At 53.2% G+C, this 23,929-nt stretch overlaps 1 protein-coding gene across 2 annotated transcripts in view; it reads left to right on the top strand.

Annotated features, from left to right (window-relative positions):
- Positions 1 to 23,929, top strand: part of NPAS1 (neuronal PAS domain protein 1) — a 98,491-nt gene that overhangs the window by 69,310 nt on the left and 5,252 nt on the right. For both annotated transcript variants that reach the window (XM_032776205.2, XM_032776204.2), the window contains exons 6-11: positions 7,500 to 7,692; positions 9,348 to 9,463; positions 10,165 to 10,361; positions 10,914 to 11,020; positions 14,802 to 14,949; positions 22,700 to 22,806. In XM_032776205.2, coding sequence (XP_032632096.1) covers positions 7,500 to 7,692; positions 9,348 to 9,463; positions 10,165 to 10,361; positions 10,914 to 11,020; positions 14,802 to 14,949; positions 22,700 to 22,806 — 868 coding nt within the window. The remainder of the gene's footprint in view (positions 1 to 7,499; positions 7,693 to 9,347; positions 9,464 to 10,164; positions 10,362 to 10,913; positions 11,021 to 14,801; positions 14,950 to 22,699; positions 22,807 to 23,929) is intronic.

Below are 23,929 nucleotides of genomic sequence, written 5' to 3'. Positions count from 1 at the left end.
CTCCCCACTTTCATGTTGGGCCAATCAAAGCATTTCATTTTGATTTTACATATATATAAAAGAAAGCAAATTTTGAAATGACAAGTCGGTTTCTATAGGAAAAATCAAAACTTTTCATGGGCATTTTTTTAATATAATTTTGAAAAATATTTCCGTTTTGTTGAAACAGCCCCCCATGGGGCAGATTGGGGGCATGGCTGGAGTGCATTGCACTGTGGCTCTTCTCTGCCCCCCTACCCCCTGCCCAGGTCCCAGAGGGAGTGGATCGGGGGTGTGGCTGGAGTACACTGGGCTTTGGCTATTCTCTGCCCCCCAGGCTCCATGCGGAGCAGAACATGAGTTAGAGCAGCCCTGAGGCTGCTCTAGGTGACACTGGGGGAGCTAGGCACAGAATATGAGGAGCACAAAGGAGGCATAAAGCCACCTTTACCTTCCCTTGTCCCCAGTGCAGAGATGGAATAACTCAGCATCAGGCCCAAAGCCTTTTGGGCAGAGATGGGTACAACCTACACTCTTTAGACCCAGCCCAGGTTCAGTTGAGACGTCCCCAGATCCATGGATTTGGTTCAGCCCCATCTCTGTGTTCAGGAGTAAGGATCTTCCCCAAGCTCTGACTCTGGCCTAGCAGTCAGAAGCAGAACCCCCTTCCATCCCTGGCCAAACCTGATAATACTCCCGCCCCCGACACCTTGATCTGTCCCCTCTACGAACCTAATGGAGACAGACCACATGATACAAATCAGCTCTTGAAAGGCTTAGGGCTCATCCAGGACTCCCCCCCACCCGCCCAGGCCCTCCACCACACAGATGCCATTTTAGCACCAAGTCTCTTTGGACAAAAGAGGCAGGAGTTTTCCCCACCATGTCCCCAGCGAAGCCAGGACACACATGGGAACAGCCCCTTAGCAAACACTGGGGCTTTGTCTTATCTGAGTTTCACCTGCACCAGAAAACCTTGGGACCACCTCCCCTTCTCCTTGTCTGTTGCTGTGTCTCTTGGCCCTGGCAGCGTGAATAATTAATAGCAGCAATTATCTCGGCAACAAATGAGGGCTCTCGTACACGTGTTGTGTTGCCGTGTGACTGATGATTGTGTTAAAGGCTGGACTGACTATGGCTGGGGGGTGGAGGGTGGAGTGGGGATGGAGCACCCGGACAAAGGGGCACTGAACTGAGCCATCTTTACATAAATGCCCTGGTGAATTCTCAGTGTTGGACTTCAAGTATCCACAACACACACACACACACTCTTACACAGCAGGGCTCATCCCTTCCAGCAGAGGGCAGCAGGGACACACACACACACACAGAGCAGGGCTCATCCCTTCCAGCAGTGGGCAGCAGGGACACACACACACACACACACACACACACACACAGAGCAGGGCTCATCCCTTCCAGCAGTGGGCAGCAGGGACATGCACATGCACACACACGCAAACCTTCCAGCAGGTGGTGAGGCAGACACAGAAGGACTCGGCCTCTCCAGCAGGGGGCAGCGCACATGCACACGTGCACGCACACACACACACACACACACACACAGAGCAGGCTCAGCTGCGCCCCACACAGAGAGAGCAGGGCGCAGCGCGCACGCGCGCACACACACACACACAAAATGCTTCATCTCTGTCAGTTACTGTGCTCTCTCTGGTTCCAGGTTGCCCTGCAGGGTAAGGGGCAGGGGCTCAGATCTGTGTTCAGTTCCCTGCGGCTCCCCAGATATGCTGTGTAAACTCGGGCTGCTCGGTCAGCGTCAAGGGGCCGTAACGTGGTGGAATTCCACGTGGTGCAGGGGGGCCTCACTGGCTGGTGGAAGGACCCTGTGCCCAGCCCCCTGGTGTAGGGTGTGGATCAGGGGCATGGCCGGAGTGCACTGAACTATTTTCTGCCCCCAGGGCCCATGGGGGGGGTGAATTAGGAGCATGACTGGGGTGGACTGTTCTGTGACTATTCTCAGTCTACCCTGAGCCATCAGGGCAGCCCAGCAAACAAGCCAGGACTCCTGGGTTCTTATCCCAGCTCTGGGAGCGGAAGTGGATTTAATGGTTTGACTGGGGGAATGGGGAGGAGGGAGCTGAGAGTCAAAACTCCTGGATTCTATCCCCAGTTCTGACCCCGCAGACACCCTTCTGCTTGCCTCAGTTTCCTCTCCTGTAAAATGGGATAACTGGGCGGGTTGGCTGTGTGATTAAATACCCATGATGCACTTTGAGTTCTTAACGGTGAAGTCTGACCATTAGCCCCAACAGGAGCCAAGGATCTGGAAAGCTGACCCCCGCACTCACCGGTTCCCCAACCCATGCAGAGCCCAAACACCTCAGCCCTGGTCCCTGGCTGTCTCACGCTCCCTTCAGTAATGCAGCACGGTGTTCTGTAGCCCCCGTTTTTCTTTCCCTTTCAGTTCTAATCGCTGTAGGGGAAATCTGGAGTTAAAAGGTAGAGCCTGGGCTCAAAGCCCAGCACTGAGCAAAGGAAAGGATCAATCGATCGATCGGGCCGGCTGCAGGCTCCCACCGCTGCCCCCTGGCACCTCCCCCAGCTCTGTGCCTTTCCCATTGTTCTCCTGTTGTCGAGATGAAGAACAGAGAAACTTCAAAGATGTTCTTCGGCTCCTTTCTTCTGCTTTGGAACAATCGATCCTGTCAGACAGAGCCAGTCAGACCAGTGTCCGGTCTGACTTACCGCATTCTGCTAGTCTCCGGAGAGTGCATCCCTCCTGGCCTGAGTATGGGGGAGCACTCAGTCCCCAGCATAACTTGGTTCAGTGTCCGGGGGAGGAAGGGATTGCAGCTGGGGAAACAGCCCCTGATGGGGAAACTGAGGCACAGAGTGGGGCAATCACCCAAGGTCGTCAAGAGACAGCTGGCAAGAGAACCCAGCTCCATCACTGGGTTATGCTGATGGCTCAGGGCAGGAAGAGGATGGTGAGGGCCATGGCGCGCTGACCAGTTGCCTGGTGCCAGCGCTGCCTCATTACCAGCTGCTAAATTTCATTTGCTGCTCTCTCAGGATCGCTTTGCCATGGGAGGGGCCCAGCACAAGGGGACCAGGGGCTGTTCCCACCAGTGCTGGGGTCCAGTGAATGGGGCGTGAGAGAAACGAACCCCGGAGATCCCCTCTGCTCCCTCTCCTGCACCTGGGCCCCTACTCAGCCACTGATGATCCAGGAGTTTTGCCCTGTCCATGACAGTGGGGCCTCCTCCCGGTCTCCCCTGGGATGCTCCTTCTCCAGGGGAGTGGGGGAAACAGGGGCACCTGGGTTGGGGAGAGCCACCTAACCTTTGTAGCTCCTGGCCAGGGTAAGGGAGACAGAATCTTGCAGCAGTGCCCTGTGCAGAGATAGGGCTCCACTCCTGGGTGAGCAGCTCCAGCCACGTTCCCTGGCAGCTCCTGCTGGAGGTGAGTTTAGCGCAGCAGGGCACCTGTATGCGGGGAAAGTCCCGGTGGTGGGATTCTGCCTCGGAAAGCAACCACCACCTGGACACTGGGCTCTTCGTCTCTTCTTGGCCTGGCTGTCACGCAGTTATTGCTGTTGCAATTGCCATGTGACTACATTTCAGTGCTGGGTGAGCGATGCCTGTGTAAACGGCTGCCACAGCCCACCCAAGAGGTGGCTGCATTTCAGTGCTGGCTGAGCGATGCCTGTATAAATGGCTGCCACACCCCACCCCAGAGGTGGGTGATTTGATTCCAGTGCCAATCTGTCAGATGTTTTGGGATCTTGGAATACAATATGCTTTAGAAACAGAAGAGATGACAAGGGAATTATGCATGATGCTCTGGTGTATGTACCTGGCCTAATGGTTAGAGCAGGCATGAGGGAGACTAGGAGTCAGGACTCCTGGGCTCTCCTATCTCTGAGGGAGTGTGGTGCAAAGGCTTGTTTAGGGGACTGGCAGTGAGGACACATAATTAGTTGTGGCCCCCAACTGAGCTCAGGGCTCCATTGTGATGGTGCTGCACAGACCCCAGCTGAGATCAGCACCCCCTTGTGCCGGGTGCTGCATAGACACAGCGTGCGACAGTCCCTGCCCAGAAGGGCTCACAGTCCAAAGGGCAGAAGGGGAAACTGAGGCACAGAGCAGGGAAGGGACTTGCCCCAGGTCACACAACAGGACTCCTGCATTCTGCCTCTGGTTCTGGGAAGAGTGTGGGGTCTGGTGGTTAATATAGGGGGCAGGAAGTCAGAAATCCGGGGATTTTCCGCACCTGATTCTGCCACTGACTCACTGTGTAACCTTAGGTGCCTGCCTCACTCTGTGCCTCAGTTTCCCTATAAGTGAAGGAGGGTTAAGTGTTTTGAGAGCCTCTGGCCTGTGCATGGAGGGCACCAAGAAACCTGGCTGGGGCATAGTTTGAGCTGCACGTCAGGGTTTCGCTGAGAGCTCCCCAGGGCCTCCGTGTCTGAGTCAGATCGCAGGTGCTTTTAATGCATCCCCAGTGAGCACAGCAGACCCAGAGCCAACCCCAGGCAAGGAGAAGGCAGCCTTTGATACTGCAGTCAGTGCTGATGGAGAGGACCTTGCCACAGGCTTGGGGGAGGGAGGGGGCTCATGGTTCTGAGGCAAGGAATTAGATAGGGGCTGCTGGGCACCCTCCCCTCCCTCCTCCATCTGGGGAGAATTTGAGCCACTCCCCTGACTTCATCCCAGCTCTGTATTAGCCAGCCTCATTCATGGAGGGGCATCCCCCATCCCTCCCCCCAACACACACACTGTCCAGCTCCCCTTCCTTTCCTCCCAGCTCCCCCCTGGAAAGATCTTTTTGTCTTCAGCCCTTTCTTTCTTTCTTTCCCCTCCACGCCATGCCCCTTCTCACACATGCAATCCCCATCCCCAGCTGGACAGATAAACCCCTCCCCATCTGCCCTGCCCCTTTAGCTGGCAGGAGCCTCCGGGTTTGCGGTAGTCAGGCCTTGCGCGGCGGCCGTGCTGAGACCATGCTGCCAGCTGGGGAGACAGCGTGGGCTAGTGGCTAACACACAGGCCTGGGAGCCCCTGGCTGAGTCCCTGCGCCTCACTTCCCCTGAGTGTGAAAACGGGAGCAGGATGCTGCCTCTAGGCGCGCTGCTCTCTAGGCTCTTCCATGGCTCCCATCCTACTGGCATCCGGGCACCTCCGATGAGTAACTGTGACCATGGCGATCTCTCTCCTGCCCTTCCTGTGGGCACGAAAGCGGCATGAGACTGAATTCTTCAAGCGCTTTGAGGTCTTGGGGGCAAACGGGCCATGGCCACTGGCTCAGGGTGCCCAGTCTTTGCCCTTCATAGATGTTAATTAATCCTTGTGACCCCCCCCCCCCCGCAAGGTATTATCTTTCACTATCTTGGGGTAAAGTGATGACGTGGTGTGCACTGGCTTCCCTTCTCCAAATCAGTGGCAGAACCCAGGAATCCCAGTTCACAGTGACCTGCCGTAGCCACTAGAGGACACTCCCCTCCCAGAGCTGGGGCTAGAACCCAGGTGTCCGGCATCCCTGCTGTAAGCACTAGACCCACTACCCTCCCAGTGTGGCAAATATTATGATTTTTTAAAACATGGTAGAGCCTGGAAGCCATGATTGTGGACTAATATCCGCCTATGCTAGGTGCTGTAAGTTTTATTGCTATTAGGTGAATTATGGTAGTGCCCAGAAGCCCCAGTCATAGACTAAGACCCCCATTGTGCCAGGCACTGTATGTTTTTATTGCTATTACATGAATTATGGTAGCACTTGTGAGCCCCTGTCACGGGCTAAGACCCCATTGTGCTAGGTGCAGTACAAACACAGAACACAAAGGCAGCCCCTACCCCAGCCCATGAGTCCTGTTTCCCAGTCTCCGCCCCCCCCCACCCCCGTTCTGTCCTACTAGGCCATACTGCCTGTGGGCATCCCCCCTGCCCCATGTGCAGCACACTGTTCCCGAGGGCAGCAGTGGTCTCCTCCACAGCGTCGGTCCTTGGCCCGTCTCCAGCTGCCGCCTTGGCAGCCCGGTGCTTGCTCCTTTCCACTTTTAATGCGGCTCAGCCCTCTGGAAAGCCCCCGAACCCTGGAGGCGAAGAAAAGAGCTCGGCATGATTATTTATTGATCCTCCCTCTTCATTATGTGGTGGGAAACGTTAACCCAACGTGCTGACCTTTGGTATTCCACCGGGGACGCCGCTGCTCCCGGGCAGGCTGGCATGGTGATGAGGGCACTGCCCCTTCCTTTGCAGGCGGCGCGGAGGTCACTCCAGCTGACCTCGCTCTGGCTGGTGCACCGTGCATGTGTCTGGGAGGGTGGCTCCAGAACAGGCACTCCACCCAGAGGTTTATTGCATTCGCCGTGGCTCAGCCCTGTGTGATCAGTGAGAGCCAGGCCTGGTTGACAGGAGAGGGGGCAGGCAGCTGGGTCTCTCCGGGACCATGGAGGGATCGCTGCTTGGCATTCTCACCTCACAAGGGGGCACCTGGTCCATGCCCTGCTGGGCTTGTGCCCTCGCCAAGGGGGCACCCCTGTGGCTGTTGAGCAATCCACGCCTAGGCAACCCAGGGCTGGAGGGGACCTCCTGGCGCATCGTGTCCAGTCCCTGCCATCGCAGGCCATCCCATCAGCTCAGCCCAGTCAGAAATGTATCATGCTCCATCAGCTAACTAGCAGACCTGCCAACTCCAGGGGGAAAAAATGCAGAAATTGGGCTTGTTTTGGGGTTAATTGGCTGAGAGTTGCTTGTTGGCTAGTTTTTGGCTTGTAGCTTGTTGCCGTTTTTTTTTTTTTGACCGTGTCTTGACAAGCAGGGGCAAGAGGTTGAGGGGAGAGAGTCAGGGGTTCACACCGGGCCCACCACAGGCCCTGACTGCATGCCGGGGGGCTCTAGTCACAGAGTAGTGGGGTTCTTAGGGATTGGTTTGTTTTGAAATGGGATTAGCTTGATTTTTTGGCTTATTGTGACAGGCGGAGGGGGGCTGCTTATTTACCACATGAAAGGTGGCAACTGTGCTAACTAATTAGGTTATTTTCCCCTCTTGGTGGGCGGGGGTGCTGTCTCTGAGTCAGATCGCTGGTGCTTTTAATCACATCCCCGGCAAGCCTTCCAGAGCACAGCCCAGGGGAAGAGACGCCTGCCCGTGAGACAACAGCATCTTCTGGGCAAGGGCACCTGCTGGGGTTCACCCTCCTCCGTCTCCCCTGTGGATGGATCCCATTATTAGTTATTCGGATGGTAGTAGCACCTAATAGCCCATGGTGCCAGGGGCTGTACAGACGCAATCTCCTGATCGCCTCGCTGATGGCTGGCATGGCAGCACCGGGGCCTGGCTTAGAAAGATGGGGAAGGGAGAAGCCAGGTGACTCGGCCAAGGGCTGGTTGGGTCTGTCAGCCAGCTTGGTGTTAGACACATCGGGCATGAGTCCCATGCGGTGAGGGGTCCCAGGTGCTGTGATCCCAAAGGGGAATGACCCCAGCTAGCTTCTCTCTCTCTCCCCAAACAGCGGAGCCCAGCTCTGACTCCCGCCACCCATCTCTGTTGTCTTCTAGGTGGAGCTGACGGGCAGCAGCGTCTTTGACTACATCCATCCCGGAGATCACCCTGAGGTCGCCGAGCAACTGGGGCTCAAGCCGCCTTTCGATGCTGTTGGCTCCCCACTGAGGAGCCAGAAACCCCCAGGCCTCTCCGGGGCCAGCTCCTCCTCCTCCTGCTCCTCCTCCCTGAACGAGGCCTCTGAGCCCGGTAAAGCCACTTCTCTTGCTTGGCCAGAAACAGCCTGTGGACCCATCCCCTACCCCAACCCTCTGCCTCTGCCCCAGGGCTGCAACAAGAACCCAGCAGTCCCAAATGCCCAGTTTCCCCTGCTCTAACCACTAGACCCTGCTCCTGTCTCAGAGCTGGTGGTGGAACCCAGTAGTCCTGACACCCTGCCCTCTCTGCTCTAATCACTAGATCCCACTCCCATCCCGCCAGGTATAGAATCCAGGAGTCCTGAATCTCAGTCCCCCCCTGCTCTAACCACTAGACCCCGCTCCTGTCCCAGAGCTAGTGGTGGAACACAGTAGTCCTGACACCCTGCCCTCTCTGCTCTAACCACTAGATCCCACTCCCATCCCGCCAGGTATAGAATCCAGGAGTCCTGATTCTCATTCCCCCCTGCTCTAACCACTAGACCCCACTCCTGTCCCACAGCTGGGGGTGGAACCCAGAAGTCCTGACACCCTGCCCTCTCTGCTCTAGCCACTGGACTCCCCATCTTCTCTCCCTTCATCCCCCCCCTCTTCCTTTCTCCCTTCCCCAGTCTCTCTCTCCCCTTTCCTCTCCCTTCTCCCCTTCTTTTCCTCTTCTGTCTGGGTTCCCAACCCCTTCCCCACCCTTTGTCCCCCTCCCCGCTCCCCGAGCCTTGGAATTCCAGCCATTTGTCACTCATGTGTGAGCTGCTTCCCCAGGGAGGGTAGGAGCCCAAACTCTGTGCTGGCTGGTTATTCACTCACCTGGTCCCCGCCAGCCATCTTCACCCAGGGGTTGTCGGTGTCCGTCCCCGCCTCCCTGCCCCACACATCCACAACCACACCAGGGCCGTGCGGAGGAGCCAGCATCCAGGAACCTGGTGGGTGGTGAGAAATGAAGGGGAATCTTCAGTCGCCTTCCATCTCATTTGATATCCGTCTGCTTGGCTTTTATCTGGGGAACCTTTAAAAGATTTATACGAAGCAGGAGTGTAAAAGAGAATGAGATACAAAGCTCAGCCCGGAGCACGCTCTGCCTCCCCAGACGGAAAGAAGACAGCGGCCAGTCCTCTGCATTACTGGGGAGTGCAGAGCAGCGCAGGTGTAGGGGGGGAGATGTGTGTTCCTGGAGGGAGGGGGTTCCACTGGGGATGAGTGCCATTCTTAAGAGGGGGGAGTGACAACCCAGAGAGATGAGGGGCACACAGTCTTAGCAAAACGGCTACTCCCAAATTATGAGAGATGGACAGGTGTTTGCATATGGGGGTTGTGGCGGGGGCTGGCGGAATTGGGGTTCAAAGGGATCTGTTCCCAGAGGGTTAGAGGTGGGGCACAAGGGAGCTTGGGATGAGCGGGTTGCAAGAGTGATGCCTGAGAAGCCGTGCAAGATGACACAGCCCCGTGCCCCTACTCAAGCAGGAAAACAGACTCCTCCCCCATCCCCGCAGGAGGTCACCTGCTTTTTGAATCCGGGGCGGCCCGCCTCACGCCTACAGGGCTGCAGAAGTGGTCGCACCTCAGTTATTTGAGGGCCAGCCTCGCTCTGACAAAGGCCACGCCCCTCATGGTGATTAGCCAGAGCCCTGGGTGGATGATCACGCCCCCCTCGAGTTGTGTGGCCTGCCAGGTGCCTGAGCAATGATGCTGATCGCGCCGTACCTGTCTCAGATCCCGCCGGCTCCCACGCCCGCCCCAAGCATGATGCCCTGGAACGATCCTTCTTCGTCCGTATGAAATCCACCCTGACCAAGAGAGGGCTGCACGTCAAGACTTCTGGCTACAAGGTAATGGGGCCTGGGGGTGTGGTCTGCTATGTGCAGTGTCCCTAAATCCTTGTGTTAGCAAGTGGGGATACATCTCCTTTCCAGTGTCTTACCAGAGGCTGACAGTGTGGGGGTGATCAGATCTGTGCCCTCCATGCTCTGAAAGACCTGATGGATCAATTTCAATTCAAATGCCAAAAGTCTCCCTCTTTCCCTGCTAGCTGCTCACCTCTACTGAGCCTGGATCATTTTCTCCTGTTTAGACCTCTCTGCAGGCCCTGCCCCCCTGATGCTTCCTCCCAGCTAAGGCTGTACCCTGCTGCCCACTGTGCGAGGTGTGAATGGTTAGTGCCAGCCTTTCCTTCTCTCCGCTTCTCTCCCCATGGCCGGCAGCTCTGCAACGGTGCACAAGCTAAAAGGGATCCAGGAACCTGTGGCAGCAGGATCAGCGCCAGCAGGAGGCACCCACCGTGTGTCAGGAATCAGGGCCTGCAGCAGGGCTAGTCTCGAGGGCAGCTGGGCTGACTCCTGCTCTAACCTCTAGGCGTGACTGCCCATACCCGCTCTCTGACTCCCTTAGACTCATTCCTGGCATGGCCCTGGCGTTAGGGACCCAGGCTCTCCGTCAGTGGTATGGCACAGGGATGCTGTCTCAGTGAATAAATGTTCCCCGCCCATACATACCCCTCTCTCTTTCTCTCCGACCCCCCCGCCATACACAGGTGATTCACGTTACTGGCCGTCTCCGCCCCCGCCTGCCGTCCTTCTCCCACGCCCATTCAGTCCTCAGCCGAGTCCTGGGGCTGGTGGCTCTGGCCCACACGCTGCCGCCGTCCACGCTCAGCGAGGTGCGCATTGAGTGCCACATGTTTGTGTTCCGGGTCAACATGGATCTGCAGATCGTGTACTGTGAGAGCAGGTGGGTCCTGGGCAGACGGCTGGGTCTGGAGTGACTCGGTGGTATTAGGGCCAGATTCTGCACACAGCCATCTGGGAGTAAATCTGGAGTCACTGCAGTGATGTCAGAGATAAAATTGGCCTGTGCCTTTTGTTTTGGCCTCAGGTTAATACCTGATACAGCCTTGTAGTCTGGGATTCTCTCTCGCCTCACTACAAGGGATCCGTTCCCCTTCTGGGAGCCAGGGCCCCAACTGGTGTGAAGCTACCGTCACCCCTTTGGCGTTGATGGGGCCAGATCTCCAGCTGGTGTGAATCGGCTGTCACTCCATTAGAGGCAATAGGACCAGACCCCCAGCTAGTGTCAACTGGAATCAGTGGAGCTCCGCCAATTTACCCAGGCTCAGGATCTGGCCCCTACCATCCAATAGCATCCTGGGGCATGCCAGGTCGGCACCCCTTCCTAGCCAGTCTCTGTGTCGGGACAGGGGATGGCGTTCAGCTGGTCCACCCTTTCCCATCTCTCTCTGCTTCTCCCTGCCTTTATAACTCCCCCGCTCTCCTTCCCCCACAGGATCAGCGATTATATGGACCTATGCCCCTCGGAGCTGGTAGGGAAAAGCTGCTACCAGTTTATCCATGGCGAGGACGTGGAAGGAATCCGGCAGAGCCACCTGGACTGTAAGCATCCTAGTTACAGTCCCCTGCTCTGGTTTGCTCCAGCTCTTCCTCCCTCCAGGGTGAAGTGTCCATGCCATGTTGGGGGGGACAGGAATATAAAGGGATGTTTCAGAACAGCAGGCAAGGCTCTCTGCTGGATTTCCAAAATTCATCAGCCAGAGGCAGGAAGTGCTGTGGGAGTGAGGCACTGGGCACTCAGGCTACCAGTCTTGGAGTCCAACATGTGCCACAGATCCCCTAGCCTGCATCACTTTTTTAAAAAAAAAATCTCTGTGCCTCAGTTTCCCCCCATCTGTACAATGAGCTTAATCATCCTTCCTTGGTCTGTTTTGAGTGTCAGTTTTTCGGGGTGGGGACTGTCTCCCTGGGGGTGTGGGTCCAGCCCTTAGCACAACAAGGTGCTACCCTGACACACAGCAAGTTGTGCCTGAGTGTTGGATGGCTCTGGTTCCTAGTGCAAAGAAAAGTTGTGTCCTCATCCTCTCCTGGGATACTTGCTGAATTGTCTCTGCCAATGGATTCCCTTTTCCCCTCACCTCCTCTGGAGGAGATGCCTCTGCCCTCTAGCTCTTTGTCATGTGCGTCGTTTTGTTCCGCTTGGGAAAAGCTGCCTGCGCTGATCTGGGTCTAAGCTGCTTCTCTCCAGTGTGAGGAGCAGCTCCAAAATTGCCTCCGTAGCTGCTTTTTGAACTCCAGCTGCGTCATGTTTGCTGTGAGAGGGGTTCAGTTCCTGCCTCCCTGATTGTCCTTCCTGGGTAGGGTGCTCTCCCTGGCGAAGGGGCTGGCCATGCTGCATGCGCTCTGTCCATAGCTGGATTTCCTCCAGGCGGGCATGTGGCACTGTCTGTCCAGCAAGATCTGCCATCAGCCCTGTCCTTTCCCCAGCAGACCTAATGTGCCGGATCCCAGGCAAGTCTTGCTGAGCCCCAAGGTTCTTCGTAAACTGCAAATTGTCTCAATGGCTAATTACCCATTTAAAACTTGACACCTTATTTCCAGTCTGAATGTGTCTGGCTTCAACTTCCAGCCATTGGATCATGTTCGACCTTCCTCTGCTAGGCTGCAGAGCCTATTTGTAAATATTTGTTCCCCAGGTAGATACTGATAGACTGGAATCAAGTCACCCCTTAACCTTCTCCTTGTTAAGTTAAATAGCTTCAGCTCCTTGTGTCTTATCACTCTAAGGCAGGGTTTAGAATCTTTTAATCATTCTTATGGCTCTTCTCTGACCCCTCTCCAATCTATCAGCCTCCTTCTTGAATTGTGGGCACCAGAACCGGACACAGGATCCCAGCAGCGGACGCACCAGCGCCAAACACAGACATAAAATAACCTCTCTGCTCCTATCCGAGATTCCCCTTTTTATACATCCCAGGTTCGCATTAGATCTTTTGGCCACAGTGTTGCACTGTGAGCTCATGGTCAGCTGATTATCCAAATGTTTTTCAGAGCCCCTCCTTCCAAAGGCTAGAGGCCCCCATCCTGTAAGTATGGCCAACGGTCTTTGTTCCCAGATGTATCCATTGACATTTAGCCGTGCTAAAACGCATAGTGATTGCTTGTGCCTTGCTTACAAATCGATCCAGATCACTCTGTATCGGCAATTTGTCCTCTTCGCACCCCCAATTTTTGTGTAATTTCTGTGGTGATTTTTATGTTTTTTTCCAGGTCACTGATAACAATGTGAAATAGTGTAGGGCCAAGAACTGATCCCTGTGGGACCTCACTAGAAAGACACTTGTTGGAGAAGTGTTTCCTGTTTACAATGACATTTTGAGATCTATCAGTTAGCCAGTTTTTAATCCATGTAATGTGTTCCATGTTAAACTAGGGGTTGATAGTTCCTTACCCAACACTGATCTGCCTTTGGAGAAGTCCAAGCAGGCGCCCAGGAATGGGCTGTGGATCAGCAAGGGAGTTCAAGAGACCTAGGGGAATATCACAACACCCTTGTCTCCAGGGATGGATTTGGTCTGTGTTATGTGTATCGATGCACTAAAAGGCAATGGTTATGCCCCTGGGCAGGCAGGCTCATAGCAATTCTACCAAGCTAAGGAGTGTTGGGTTTGCTCAGTTCTTGGATGGGTGCCCTCTCGGGATTACTCAGGACGCTACAGGGAATAGTGCTCATGGCCAGTTAGGCAGCACGCGGCTCCCAGTTGATGCTGATCTCAATGCCCCAGTGTGGTGCTGTAGGAAGTGGTTGATAACTTTAAGGAGCTCTGAGTCAGCACTGACCTCGTTGCCCCAGTGCGGTGCTAGGGGGCGCTGTGCTGCAGGGGCTGCCATGAGTGACACAGCAGGGGGCGCTCTCTCCTTTGAGTCAGTGCTGACCCCAACATGGTGCTAGGGGGCAGGGAGCGGGTGATCAGCAGGGGCCGCTCTCTCTTTGCAGTCAGGGCTGGCCTTGCTATCTTGCAAATCGGATCCTGACCCCTTGTGATCATTAAAAATCCACTGAACATCCCTGTCAGAATCCAAGCATTTAACCCCTGCTTGTCCAGGCGAGATCCCAATCCTGGCGATTAAATCCCTGCTCCCTAAACCACTCCCCTCCCCACTCCAATTTCAACTGGACGCAGGATTCTTTCTACACTTCCTGGCCTAAACTGCAAGGCAGATGTTTGAACAACTGCTGCATCCCACCCTAGAGAGGGAGCAGCTGGACTAGGGTCTTTATATGCAGCACAAAAGCGGCTTTGGATGAAAGGTACAGTCCATTATTAATAAAAACTAGCCCTTAACCTATCAAACTTTTGGGCCGGGCCCTAGCGTGTGCTATGGAGTCAGAGAGCTTCAAAAGCCAGAAGGGACCAGTGTGATCATAGCAATGTCAGACTGGAAGGGACCTTGACACGTTGTCACATCCCGCCCCCTGCACTGAAGCAGGACCAAGTAAACTTAGACCAGCCCTGACAGTCTGTTCTTAAAAATCTCCAACCAAGGGGAGTCCACAACCTCCCTTGGATGCCTGTGCCAGAGCTTCACTGCCCCGAGTTAGAAAGTTTGTCCTAATATCTCACCTCAATCTCCCTCGCTGCAGATTAAGCCCATTACGTCTTGTCCTACTTCCAGTGGACACGGAGAGCACGTGATCGTCATCCTCTTTATAACAGGCCTTAACATATTTGGTGGTCTACTCTGACTTCCTGTCTAACACGGGCCATAGGAATGCCCTGAATTAATTCAGGTTTGAACGAGCGCAGATCTCTTATAAAAATACATCCAGTCTTCACTGAACACTTGCCAGCGATGGGGAATCCACCATGGCCCTTGCTCAATTGCACCAATGGTTAATTACTGACACTTTATTTCGAGTCTGAATTCGTCCAGCTTCCACTTCCAGCCATTGGATTGTGTTAGTCATTCCTCTGCTAGACTGAAGAGCCATGATCAAATACTTGTTCCCCGTCTGGTTACTGATAGGTTGGGATCAAGTCACCCTTTAACCTTCACAGATTGAGCTCCTGGAGAATCTCACTTTAAGGCAGGTTTTCCAATCCTTTGTATCATTCTCGTGACTCTTCTCTGACCCATCTCCAGTTGATCAACATCCAGCTTGAATTGGGGACATCAGCACTGGAGAGCGATGAAAGGGGCCACAGAGACATCCGAGATGATGACAAGCTGGATAAACCATTAAGGAGCCGTGGCTGTGATAAGTGGGACTGGGATCTTGAGTGGGGGGGTAAAAGCTCCTTTCTTGGCTCTCTGTGCTCATGATAGAAGGGAAGGGGTGGGGCTTGGCAGCCTTCAGCTAACAAACTTCTTTTTCAATTAGTGTTGAAAAAAGGCCAGGTCGTGACCCGATATTACCGCTGGCTGCAGAAGAATGGGGGCTTTGTGTGGATTCAGTCCTGTGCCACCATCTCGGTCAACATCAAGAACCCCAGCGAGAAGAATATGGTCTGGGTCAATTACATCCTCAGGTGAGATCACATGGAACAAATCAGCAAGCTACCAAAGAGGGGCGTCGCTGTTCCACACACTGTGCCAATAGGGATAGATTCACAAACCCTCCTGCTCCAAAAGCTCAGGCAGCTACCACCCACTGAGCTTCGGGGCAATCCCCATTAACTGCTGGCTTTGTAGGGTCTAGGACACACAGGTGAGCTGTTCTGAGTTCATCCAGGAGAGGGCAATGCTGTGTGCGCAGGCGATCTGAGGATCTCAAAGCACTGTATGGTGAACTAATGTTTGGATTGCGGTAGCAGCCAGTCAGGATCAGTGCTGGGCTGTGTTCCCAAGCCATGCAGCGCAGGAGAGATTTAAGTGCTGCCCAGCTGATTAGAGAGCAGCACAGGCAGCAGCATGTGTATAGGTGCCCCTCTCTCCACCTGCTGCTCCCTCCTGCAGCTGCTCCCAGGGCCATCCTGCTGGCTGTGCGGGGAGGTGGGAAGGAAAGGTGCTGAGGTCAGGGGGTCCCTTCACCCCCAGCCCCTGTACCCCATCTCTGCGGAGCAGGGCAGAAGGGACACAGCTGGACTCAGGACTTAGAACTGCTGCAGGGAAGGGTGGGTGGCTGAGTTCCTTTCTTAAAGAGACAGTGCACTGTTTCTAAGATTTCCCCAACAGCCAGCTCACACAGAGTCTTTCTGTCTGTCTGTCTGTCTGTCTCTCTCACACACACACACACACATTCTCTCTCTCTCCCCTGCCCATGTACCCCATCTCCACAAAGCAGAGAAGGGGAGACAACAGGGCTCAGGACAGAGCAGGAGAGCTTTCAGTGAGTGTCTTCAAGAGACAGCACAGGGCATCTCAGAAACTCTCCCAGCAGCCAGCATACACGCTGTCTCTCTGTGTGTGTATGTGTCTCTCTCTCACACACACACAATCTCTGTGACACACACACTGTGTCACACACATTGGGCCTGCATCACACTCACTGTCACTCTCGCTGTGTCACAGGCTGTCTCTGTTGCACACTGTCACACACACACATGCATATTGTCTCTGTGTCACAAGCTGTCACACACACTGTCACGCACATACACACTGTGTCACACACATTGGGCCTGCATCACACTCACTGTCACTCTCGCTGTGTCACAGGCTGTCTCTGTTGCACACTGTCACACACACACATGCATATTGTCTCTGTGTCACAAGCTGTCACACACACTGTCACGCACATACACACTGTGTCACACACATTGGGCCTGCATCACACTCACTGTCACTCTCGCTGTGTCACAGGCTGTCTCTGTTGCACACTGTCACACACACACATGCATATTGTCTCTGTGTCACAAGCTGTCACACACACTGTCACGCACATACACACTGTGTCACACACATACTGTGTCAAACAGTCTCTGTTTCACACTCACTTCCCAACACATAACCTGTATTATTACTGTTTCTTCTTGGTACTTCCTGCAGTGCACGGATATTGTCTGTAATTTTAGTCTTTCAAAGTGTGTTATATCAGAGTTTTGACTGGTCTGCGCATTTCATAATTTTTATTTCTCTTACACCTCAGTTTAATTCTTTGAGCAGTGAGTTCTAAAATGCCTCACCTGTCCTGGCTGGACTAATTATCCCTATTGAACTTTCTAAAACTATATATTATGTCTAGTTTTTTCTGTTTCTAGTGATGGGGCACATCCACACATACCTCAGTGCACATAACATTTATTCCGCACATGGATGGAAAAAATTAGAGGGAACATTGCTGGGTAAACACATAGGAGGAGATGGTCCCTATAAGCAGTAAATGACCTATCCTCCCAATCCCCATGGAAAGTGGGGGGCAGTATTTACTAGCTTCATTGTAAACTGAGGCACATAGTCGTAAGGAGACTTGCCCACGGTCAGACTGTGGCAGAGTTGGGAATAGACCCCAGGAGTTCTGTCCCTCAGCTACCCCCCTCGTCACTACTCTAACCACCCTCCCCTCACATCTCTAGACTACGCTCCCACCTCGAGCTGGGAACAGAACCCAGGAGTCCTGCCTCCTAGTCTAGTGCGTTGCCCATCACATCCAGCCAGGCTGGCTGATTCTTTTGTAAGTGTTTTCGTGATTAATACTCTTCATCGCAGCAGTTCCTGGTAGACAAAGATCCAGCTGCACAGGCTATTAAATGCTGAGAGAAGCAGCAAACCTGATTGAAAACCTCCTTTGCCCCCATCGCATTTCAGCAGGGCTGTAATTTGTTGAGAAATATTTCTCCATAGCTGCAGAGTGTGGCAGACACCCTGGAAAATGTGATCTGAGACCAGCAGGTAGCTGCCATTTCTATCTGTATCGTCCACCTCCCTGCTGGGGCTGCAGGGGGAAATCTGCATCGCCCACAGTCCTGCTCTGATAGACACGCAGAGCTGTGCCTCTCTGCTGGGCCCACTCTCATGTATTCAAGGCACCAGTTTCCCCAGGTATAGGAACAGAGGCCCTCAGAGGTGTTTCAGGGCCTAACTCACATTGAAATCAAAGGAGTCAGGTGCCTAAATACAGTCATCTACAGTAGCACTTAGAATCCCCGGTTGAGGTCACATGGGGAAATGGAGGCACAGGGAGAGGAAATGACATGTGCAGTGCCACAACAGCGAAGGGCCTAAAACCCTGGAGTGCTGACTCCCAGCTCCCTTCTGTTCTAACCACTAGACACCACTCCTCTCCCTGAGTTGGGAACAGAATCCAGGAGTCTTGACGCCCAGCCTCCCTGCTCTAACCACTAGATACCACTCCCCTCCTGGCACTGGTACTAGAATCCAGGAGTCCCGGCGCCCAGCCCCCCTGCTCTAACCATTAGCTACCACTCCCCTCCCTGCACTGGCACCAGAATCCAGGAGTCCTGGCGCCCAGCCCCCCCTGCTCTAACCACTAGCTACCACTCCCCTCCTGGCACTGGTACTAGAATCCAGGAGTCCTGGCGCCCAGCCCCCCTGCTCTAACCATTAGCTACCACTCCCCTCCCTGCACTGGCACTGGAATCCAGGAGTCCTGGCGCCCAGCCCCCTCTGCTCTAGACCCTAGACCCCATTCCCCACTCAGAATCCGTAACCTGTGCTGAGAGCTTCACAACCCCAGTAAAAGCTAGTGGGAGGGGGCAAAACAGAGGCAAGTCTCAGATCCTCAAAGGCATTTAGAGGGCTTAACATGCACTGATTTCTGTGGGAGGATCCAGGATACCAAGTGACTTGTCCAGGCTCACCCCACTGTGCTAAACCTAGAACCTAGGTCTCCTGACACAGGACGTCTACAGAGCAGCTGGATGAGAGTCAGCAGTGGGCCCTTGTTGCCAAGAAGGCTACCGGCATTTTGGGCTGTGTAAGTGGGGCATTGCCAGCAGATCGAGGGACGTGATCATTCCCCTCTATTCGACACTGGTGAGGCCTCATCTGGAGCAGTGTGTCCAGTTTTGGGCCCCACACTACTAGAAGGATGTGGAAAATTGGAAAGAGTCCAGCGGAGGGCAACAAAAATGATTAAGGGGCTGGAGCACATGACTTATGAGGAGAGGCTGAGGGAACTGGGATTGTTTAGTCTGCAGAAGAGGAGAGTGATGAGTAGAGGGAACAAATGGTGATATAAAAGAGTATTCTAGCACTAGAAAAAGGTTCATTGAAGAAAGGGCAACTAGAATGTGATTAGGGGTTTGGAGAGGGTCCCATACGAGGAAGATTAAGAGTGCTTAGCCTCTTCAGCTTGGAAAGAGTAGAGCTAAGGATATGATAAGACCGGTATGAAATTCATGTGCAGTGATATGGAGAAAGTTCGAGATACCGCACAGTTATACTTATTCCCCTAATACTGGGAAGAACTAGTTGGGTCACAAATGAAATAATAGGTAGCAGGTTATAAACAAATAAACAAGAAATATCTCGCACAACAGCGCACCACAGTCAACTACCCTTCGTGAAACCCTCACTATGCGTTTGTGTAAGGTGCTAGGAGACTATAACAATGTTTAAAAGGGAAACTGGATAAAGTCGCCGAGCAGTCTCCCACCCAAATGGACGTTAAGATCCATTAATGGTATTCAGCCAGAGTGATGGTAAGGCAAGGATGTACCCTACCCTTCTGATTCATACAAGTTAGAATGGAGACGTTGACGATGGCAGAACAGAATCACTTGATCATGCACTGTTAGTGCTGTCACGTCCCTCTAGGGGCACCTGTCGGCACTTAGTGCCACTTCAGTAGACAGATACTGGGGCTAGATGGCATCTTTTGATCCTGTCCAGGTACTGAGTCGTCTTCTATGTTCTCTATGTTCCCTCTGCATAGCGGCATTCAACTACTCTGAGAGGGGTTCCAGAGAGGGATGGAAGCTCGGCTGTTCTCAAGTGACCTCCGGGGCAGATGACAGAACAAGGAGCAATAGTCTCAAGTTAGCACGTGGGCGAGTAGGTTGATTCTTAGGCACTATTTCACTCGTGCGAGAGGGTGGTGAAAGCAAGCATCTGGAACCCTGGTCCCGAGGGCTGGTGTTGGCACTCTCTTCCTAGAGGTTTTTAAGGCCCGCTTGACAAAGCCCTGGCTGGGATGATTTAGTTGGGGTTGGTCCTGCTTTGAGCAGGGGGTTGGAGTAGATACCTCCTGAGGTCTCTTCCAACCCTGATATTCTGTGATTCTACGATTCCCCACATGGGTGGTCAGACACGAGCTAGCGCAGTACAAACAGCAGCGGAGCCATAGCAGCGTGGGCAGTAATGTGGGCCAGCCACCCACGTACAAGCCTGCTCAACTGCTAGCCCAAACTGCAGCAACCACACTGCTATTTTTGATCAGCACTCCCAACTGGAGTGTGGATACACCTATAATCTAGTGTCCTGGCTGCTATGCCACCTGGGCCTTTTCACCAGGCCCAAGCAATGCATCTGGCCGTAAATATCCCTTCACTGGCAGCCACCCCTCAGGTTAGCTTGGTATGCTGTTTTGCATCAGTTGCACAAGGAGGCTCTCCCTTCAGCCCCAAGAGGCACCAGGACGTGTCACCTGATGTTGAAGCTAGACAAATTCAGGCGAAACAGAAGGCATATGTTTTTAATGGTGAAAGCAATTAACCATCGGAACAACTCACCCGGGGTCGGGGTGGATTCTTCATCACGGACCATTTTTAAATCAAGATGGGATGTTTTTCTAAAAGCTCTGCCCTAGGAATGGTACGGGGGCGGAGGCGTTCTCTGGCCTGGGTTATACGGGGGGAGAGTGGGGTCAAACTAGATTAGTGGTTCTCAAACTTTCGTACTGGTAACCCCTTTCACATAGCAAGCCTCTGAGTGTGACTCCCGCCCCATAAATTAAAAACACTTTTTTAATATATTTAACACCATTATAAATTCTGGAGGCAAAGCAGGGTTTGGGGTGGAGGCTGACAGCTCGCAACCCCCCCATGTAATAACCGCGTGACCCCCCCATTTGAGAACCCCTGGACTAGATGATCACAATGGTCCCTTGTGGCTTTGGAATCTATGAATGTTGGCCACTGGCCTCCGTAGCTTCAGAGAACAGCTCTGAGCAAACATCGCAGGGTGGGTGTGGCACTGCAAAAATTCACCACTTGTCTGAAGTGTCTCCCCCACCTGCACCATTAAAGCGACTCCAGAATTACACACTTTCTCTGGCGAGGAGAGGGGTTTTTTTTTTATGTCTAAAATAAATTAATATATGAATGACTACAACAGATGGTTATTAATGGCTGGTTTTTTTCCCCCGCTAAAGCAAAAGGAGCTATTATTATGCTAATCCTGTAAGTAATTACAGATACCAGTGTATGATTTGTCAGGGTGATTAGTATTTTAGTTAATTAGTGCTGTAATTACAGAGACTAATTAACTTTCTCTCAGCCTTCCTGGAATGGAAACTTATTTACTTTCTTTTCGCTGGGAAGTAGCACATGATGAATGATGAGGCAAGGCAAGGGGGACCCTCCCCGTCCCACCCCAGACTGAGCCCACTGTCGGCAGGTCGTTCTCAGGGGCGCGCTCCTGTAGCTAGCCTCTCCCAGCCTCCCCAGTCATGCGCCCTGACTGGGCAAGATTGGCAGGGTGGGGGAGACCGGCTAGTGGCTACTCGCTCTAGTGTTATTTGGGATGAGATTGTGATTTACAGAGAGGGCTTGGGGGACTCAGGACTCCTGGGTTCTTTGGCTAACCCTGGGAGGACAGTGCAACCCAGTGATTAGTTCTCTTCCCATATATAGCAGGAAGTGACTAGAGAAGGGGACCAGGACTCCTGGGTTCTCCTCTCAGCTGAGAGCGAGAGGAAAGCCGAATGCTTAGAATAGCGTGTGTCCTGTTTCACCTTCTGCAAGAGGATGGGGGGAAAGGGTCATCATGGCTACTTTGTAAGGCTGCTGGCTTAATTATTGTTAATAAAGTGCTTTGGGATCCTTGGATTCAAGTTGATACAGACGTGGAAGAGGGTGTGCCAGTTTCACTCCTGGTGTAGCACAATCTACCTCAAGGGAGTTACACCAACCAGCACCCATCCTGCCTCTCACTGTGCAGCAGTGACACTATGGCTGTTACACCAGGGGAGAACTTGGCCCTGTGCTTTTCCCGTTCCTCCCCGCTCTGAGCTCTGGCAGAGCCGTTTGCAGGGATCGGCTCTTTTGAATCAGATCCAACTCTGCCTGACCGTAAACAATGAAACCCCAAAGCTGGCTGTTTTCTAAAAGAGAGCGCTTGCGATTTCCAATCTGTCCCTGTTTGTTCTTGGACAATAAGGCCATAGCCCTAGTGGAGTTGTTTTGCAGAGACCAGCCTGCAGGTGGCTGGCTGTGTCAGCTTGAAATCAAGTTTTCCTTCTTCAGTTCTTTTGTTAGGGGCGCAGTTGGTTTAATTTCATGGCCTCCCGGCAGGCTTAGCACGCTACCAAGGAGCAGCACACACTGCTCTGTCTCCTTTGGGAGGCCCTTTCTAGGGAGGCTTGGGGGATAGGAGTACTACACTGGGCCACAAGAGACCTGGTTTAAAGTCTCAGCTCCATCACAAACTGTCTGTGACCTTGGGCAAGTTACTTAGACACCTAAGTCCACCCTTTAGATGCCAATGACATTTTCAAAGATGGTGCCTAAACCCATGGGAACCTAAATCTCCTAGGTGCCTAAGGGCTTGTCTGTACAGAGACACTCAGCGATGATTAGATTGACTCAGCTACATTGCTCAGGGATGCAAAGAAATCACACCCCTGAGAGACACAGTTAAGTCAACCTAAACCCCAATGCAGACAGCACTAGATTGGCAAGGTGGATTTACTACAGGTATACCGCTGTGTGGTTTCTAGTGGAGACATAGTTGCAGGAAAGTTTAGTCTGAATTCACTTTTAAAATGGATTCGTTTAACTGAACTAAATTCCTCTGTGGATGCTCTTATCCAGAATTAAAATTGATTTAATTCAATTTAGCTGAATTCACTTCCAAAGTGAAATAGGACCCAGGAGTCCTGACTCCCAGCCCCTCCCCACTCTAACTACTAGACCCCACCCCGCTCCCAGAGCTGGGGGTAGAATCCAGGTGTCCTTAGTCCCAGTCATCCCACCGTGCTCTAATGACTCGCCTTCCAGACCCTGAATTCAAGCCCGGGAGTCTTGACTCTTAGTTCCCTGCTCTAATTACTAGCCCACACTGCCTCCCACAGGACCTAAGCTTGTGCTACAGAAATCCCATCAGTGGAGGGAACAAGCTGATCTGTTGTTTCTCTGTTTTACTTTTGCCAAACCCTTTTAGCAAACCCGAGTGTAAGAACACGGCCCTGGACATCTTCCAGCTGCCTGGGATTCCAGCCCGACAGACCGATGCCTCCGACATGTCTGACTTGGAACCCGACTTCAAAGGTAAAAGCCCTGGCCAGATTGCTACCGAGCCAGTGACAGGATGTTCTGGTGGCACCTGCCTCATTCCAGGGACCATAGGTTACCAATGCCCTGATTGGTAGCCGCAGGCCTCTAGCTCACTGCTGCACTGCGATGGGTATTTTAGCTTTGGCTTTGCCAATATATCTACTATGAAGGAATTAACTCAGGGGAGTTCTCTGGCCTGTGTCACACAGTGAGGTCAGACTAGATGATCACAATGGCCCCTTCAGGCCTTACAATCTATGAATGCCCCAGACTGGGAGTCCCAGCCCCCAGCCCCATCTCTGTCAGTGAGCGGGGGGGGGGGGGGGTACTCTTTCTTCTAAGCCATTCCTAGCCCCATTGCGGCTCTAGGAGGTTCCGTGCTGCAGGGGGTGGGGGGCTATCCAGAAAGGAGTTCTCTCCCTTCTAAGTCATAGCCCCAGAGAGCATCCCGCTGTGGTTCGGGGGGGTGCTGTGTTATGGGAGATTTGGGCTTGCAAATAAGGGGTAAAAATGAAGCCCTGACTTCATGATCATTAAGGATCATTTTCATCAGCAACCTAAGGGCATTTCCTCAGCTGGCATAAATTAGCCAAGCTCGGACTGACACAGAGCTCCACTGCTTCACACACGTTAACTCCCTGCATCCTGGCCAAATTCCAGTTTGGGCAATAACTGTTAGCTTCCCCTAATCCTTCTGCAATTTCAAATACATGCAGAGTTCATGTTTCCTTCCTTCCCTGTTCTATGGCTTCTAACAGGCTGCTGCATCCCACCCCAGAGGCAGCTGCATTTCAGGGAGGGGTGAAATACGTCATCTCTCCTACCCATTGTGGGGGCAAGTATCATGGGGCTTTCTGACTGAATGTTTGTAAGGTGCTGTAAGATCCTCAGGGGAAGGATGCCACAGCAGGGCAAAGCATCGTAAATTTCACTCTGGACACAGCCTCATCTTAATTAACCTCTCTTGGCATATGATAAATTATATCATAGGGTCATGCAGGGCCAGTGCAAGGATGTTTCTCGCCCCAGGTGAAACTTCCACCTTGCGCCCTCCCCCACCATGCCCCCACCTCTGGAGCCCCCCCGCAGCCGGAACCGCACAACGAGACGCCCGCCA

This window comes from Chelonoidis abingdonii, chromosome 11 (assembly GCF_003597395.2).
Source record: "Chelonoidis abingdonii isolate Lonesome George chromosome 11, CheloAbing_2.0, whole genome shotgun sequence".
Taxonomy (NCBI): Eukaryota; Metazoa; Chordata; order Testudines; family Testudinidae; genus Chelonoidis; species Chelonoidis abingdonii.
The sequence above is the reverse complement of the archived record's forward strand: the minus strand, read 5'-3'. Positions and strand labels throughout refer to the sequence as shown.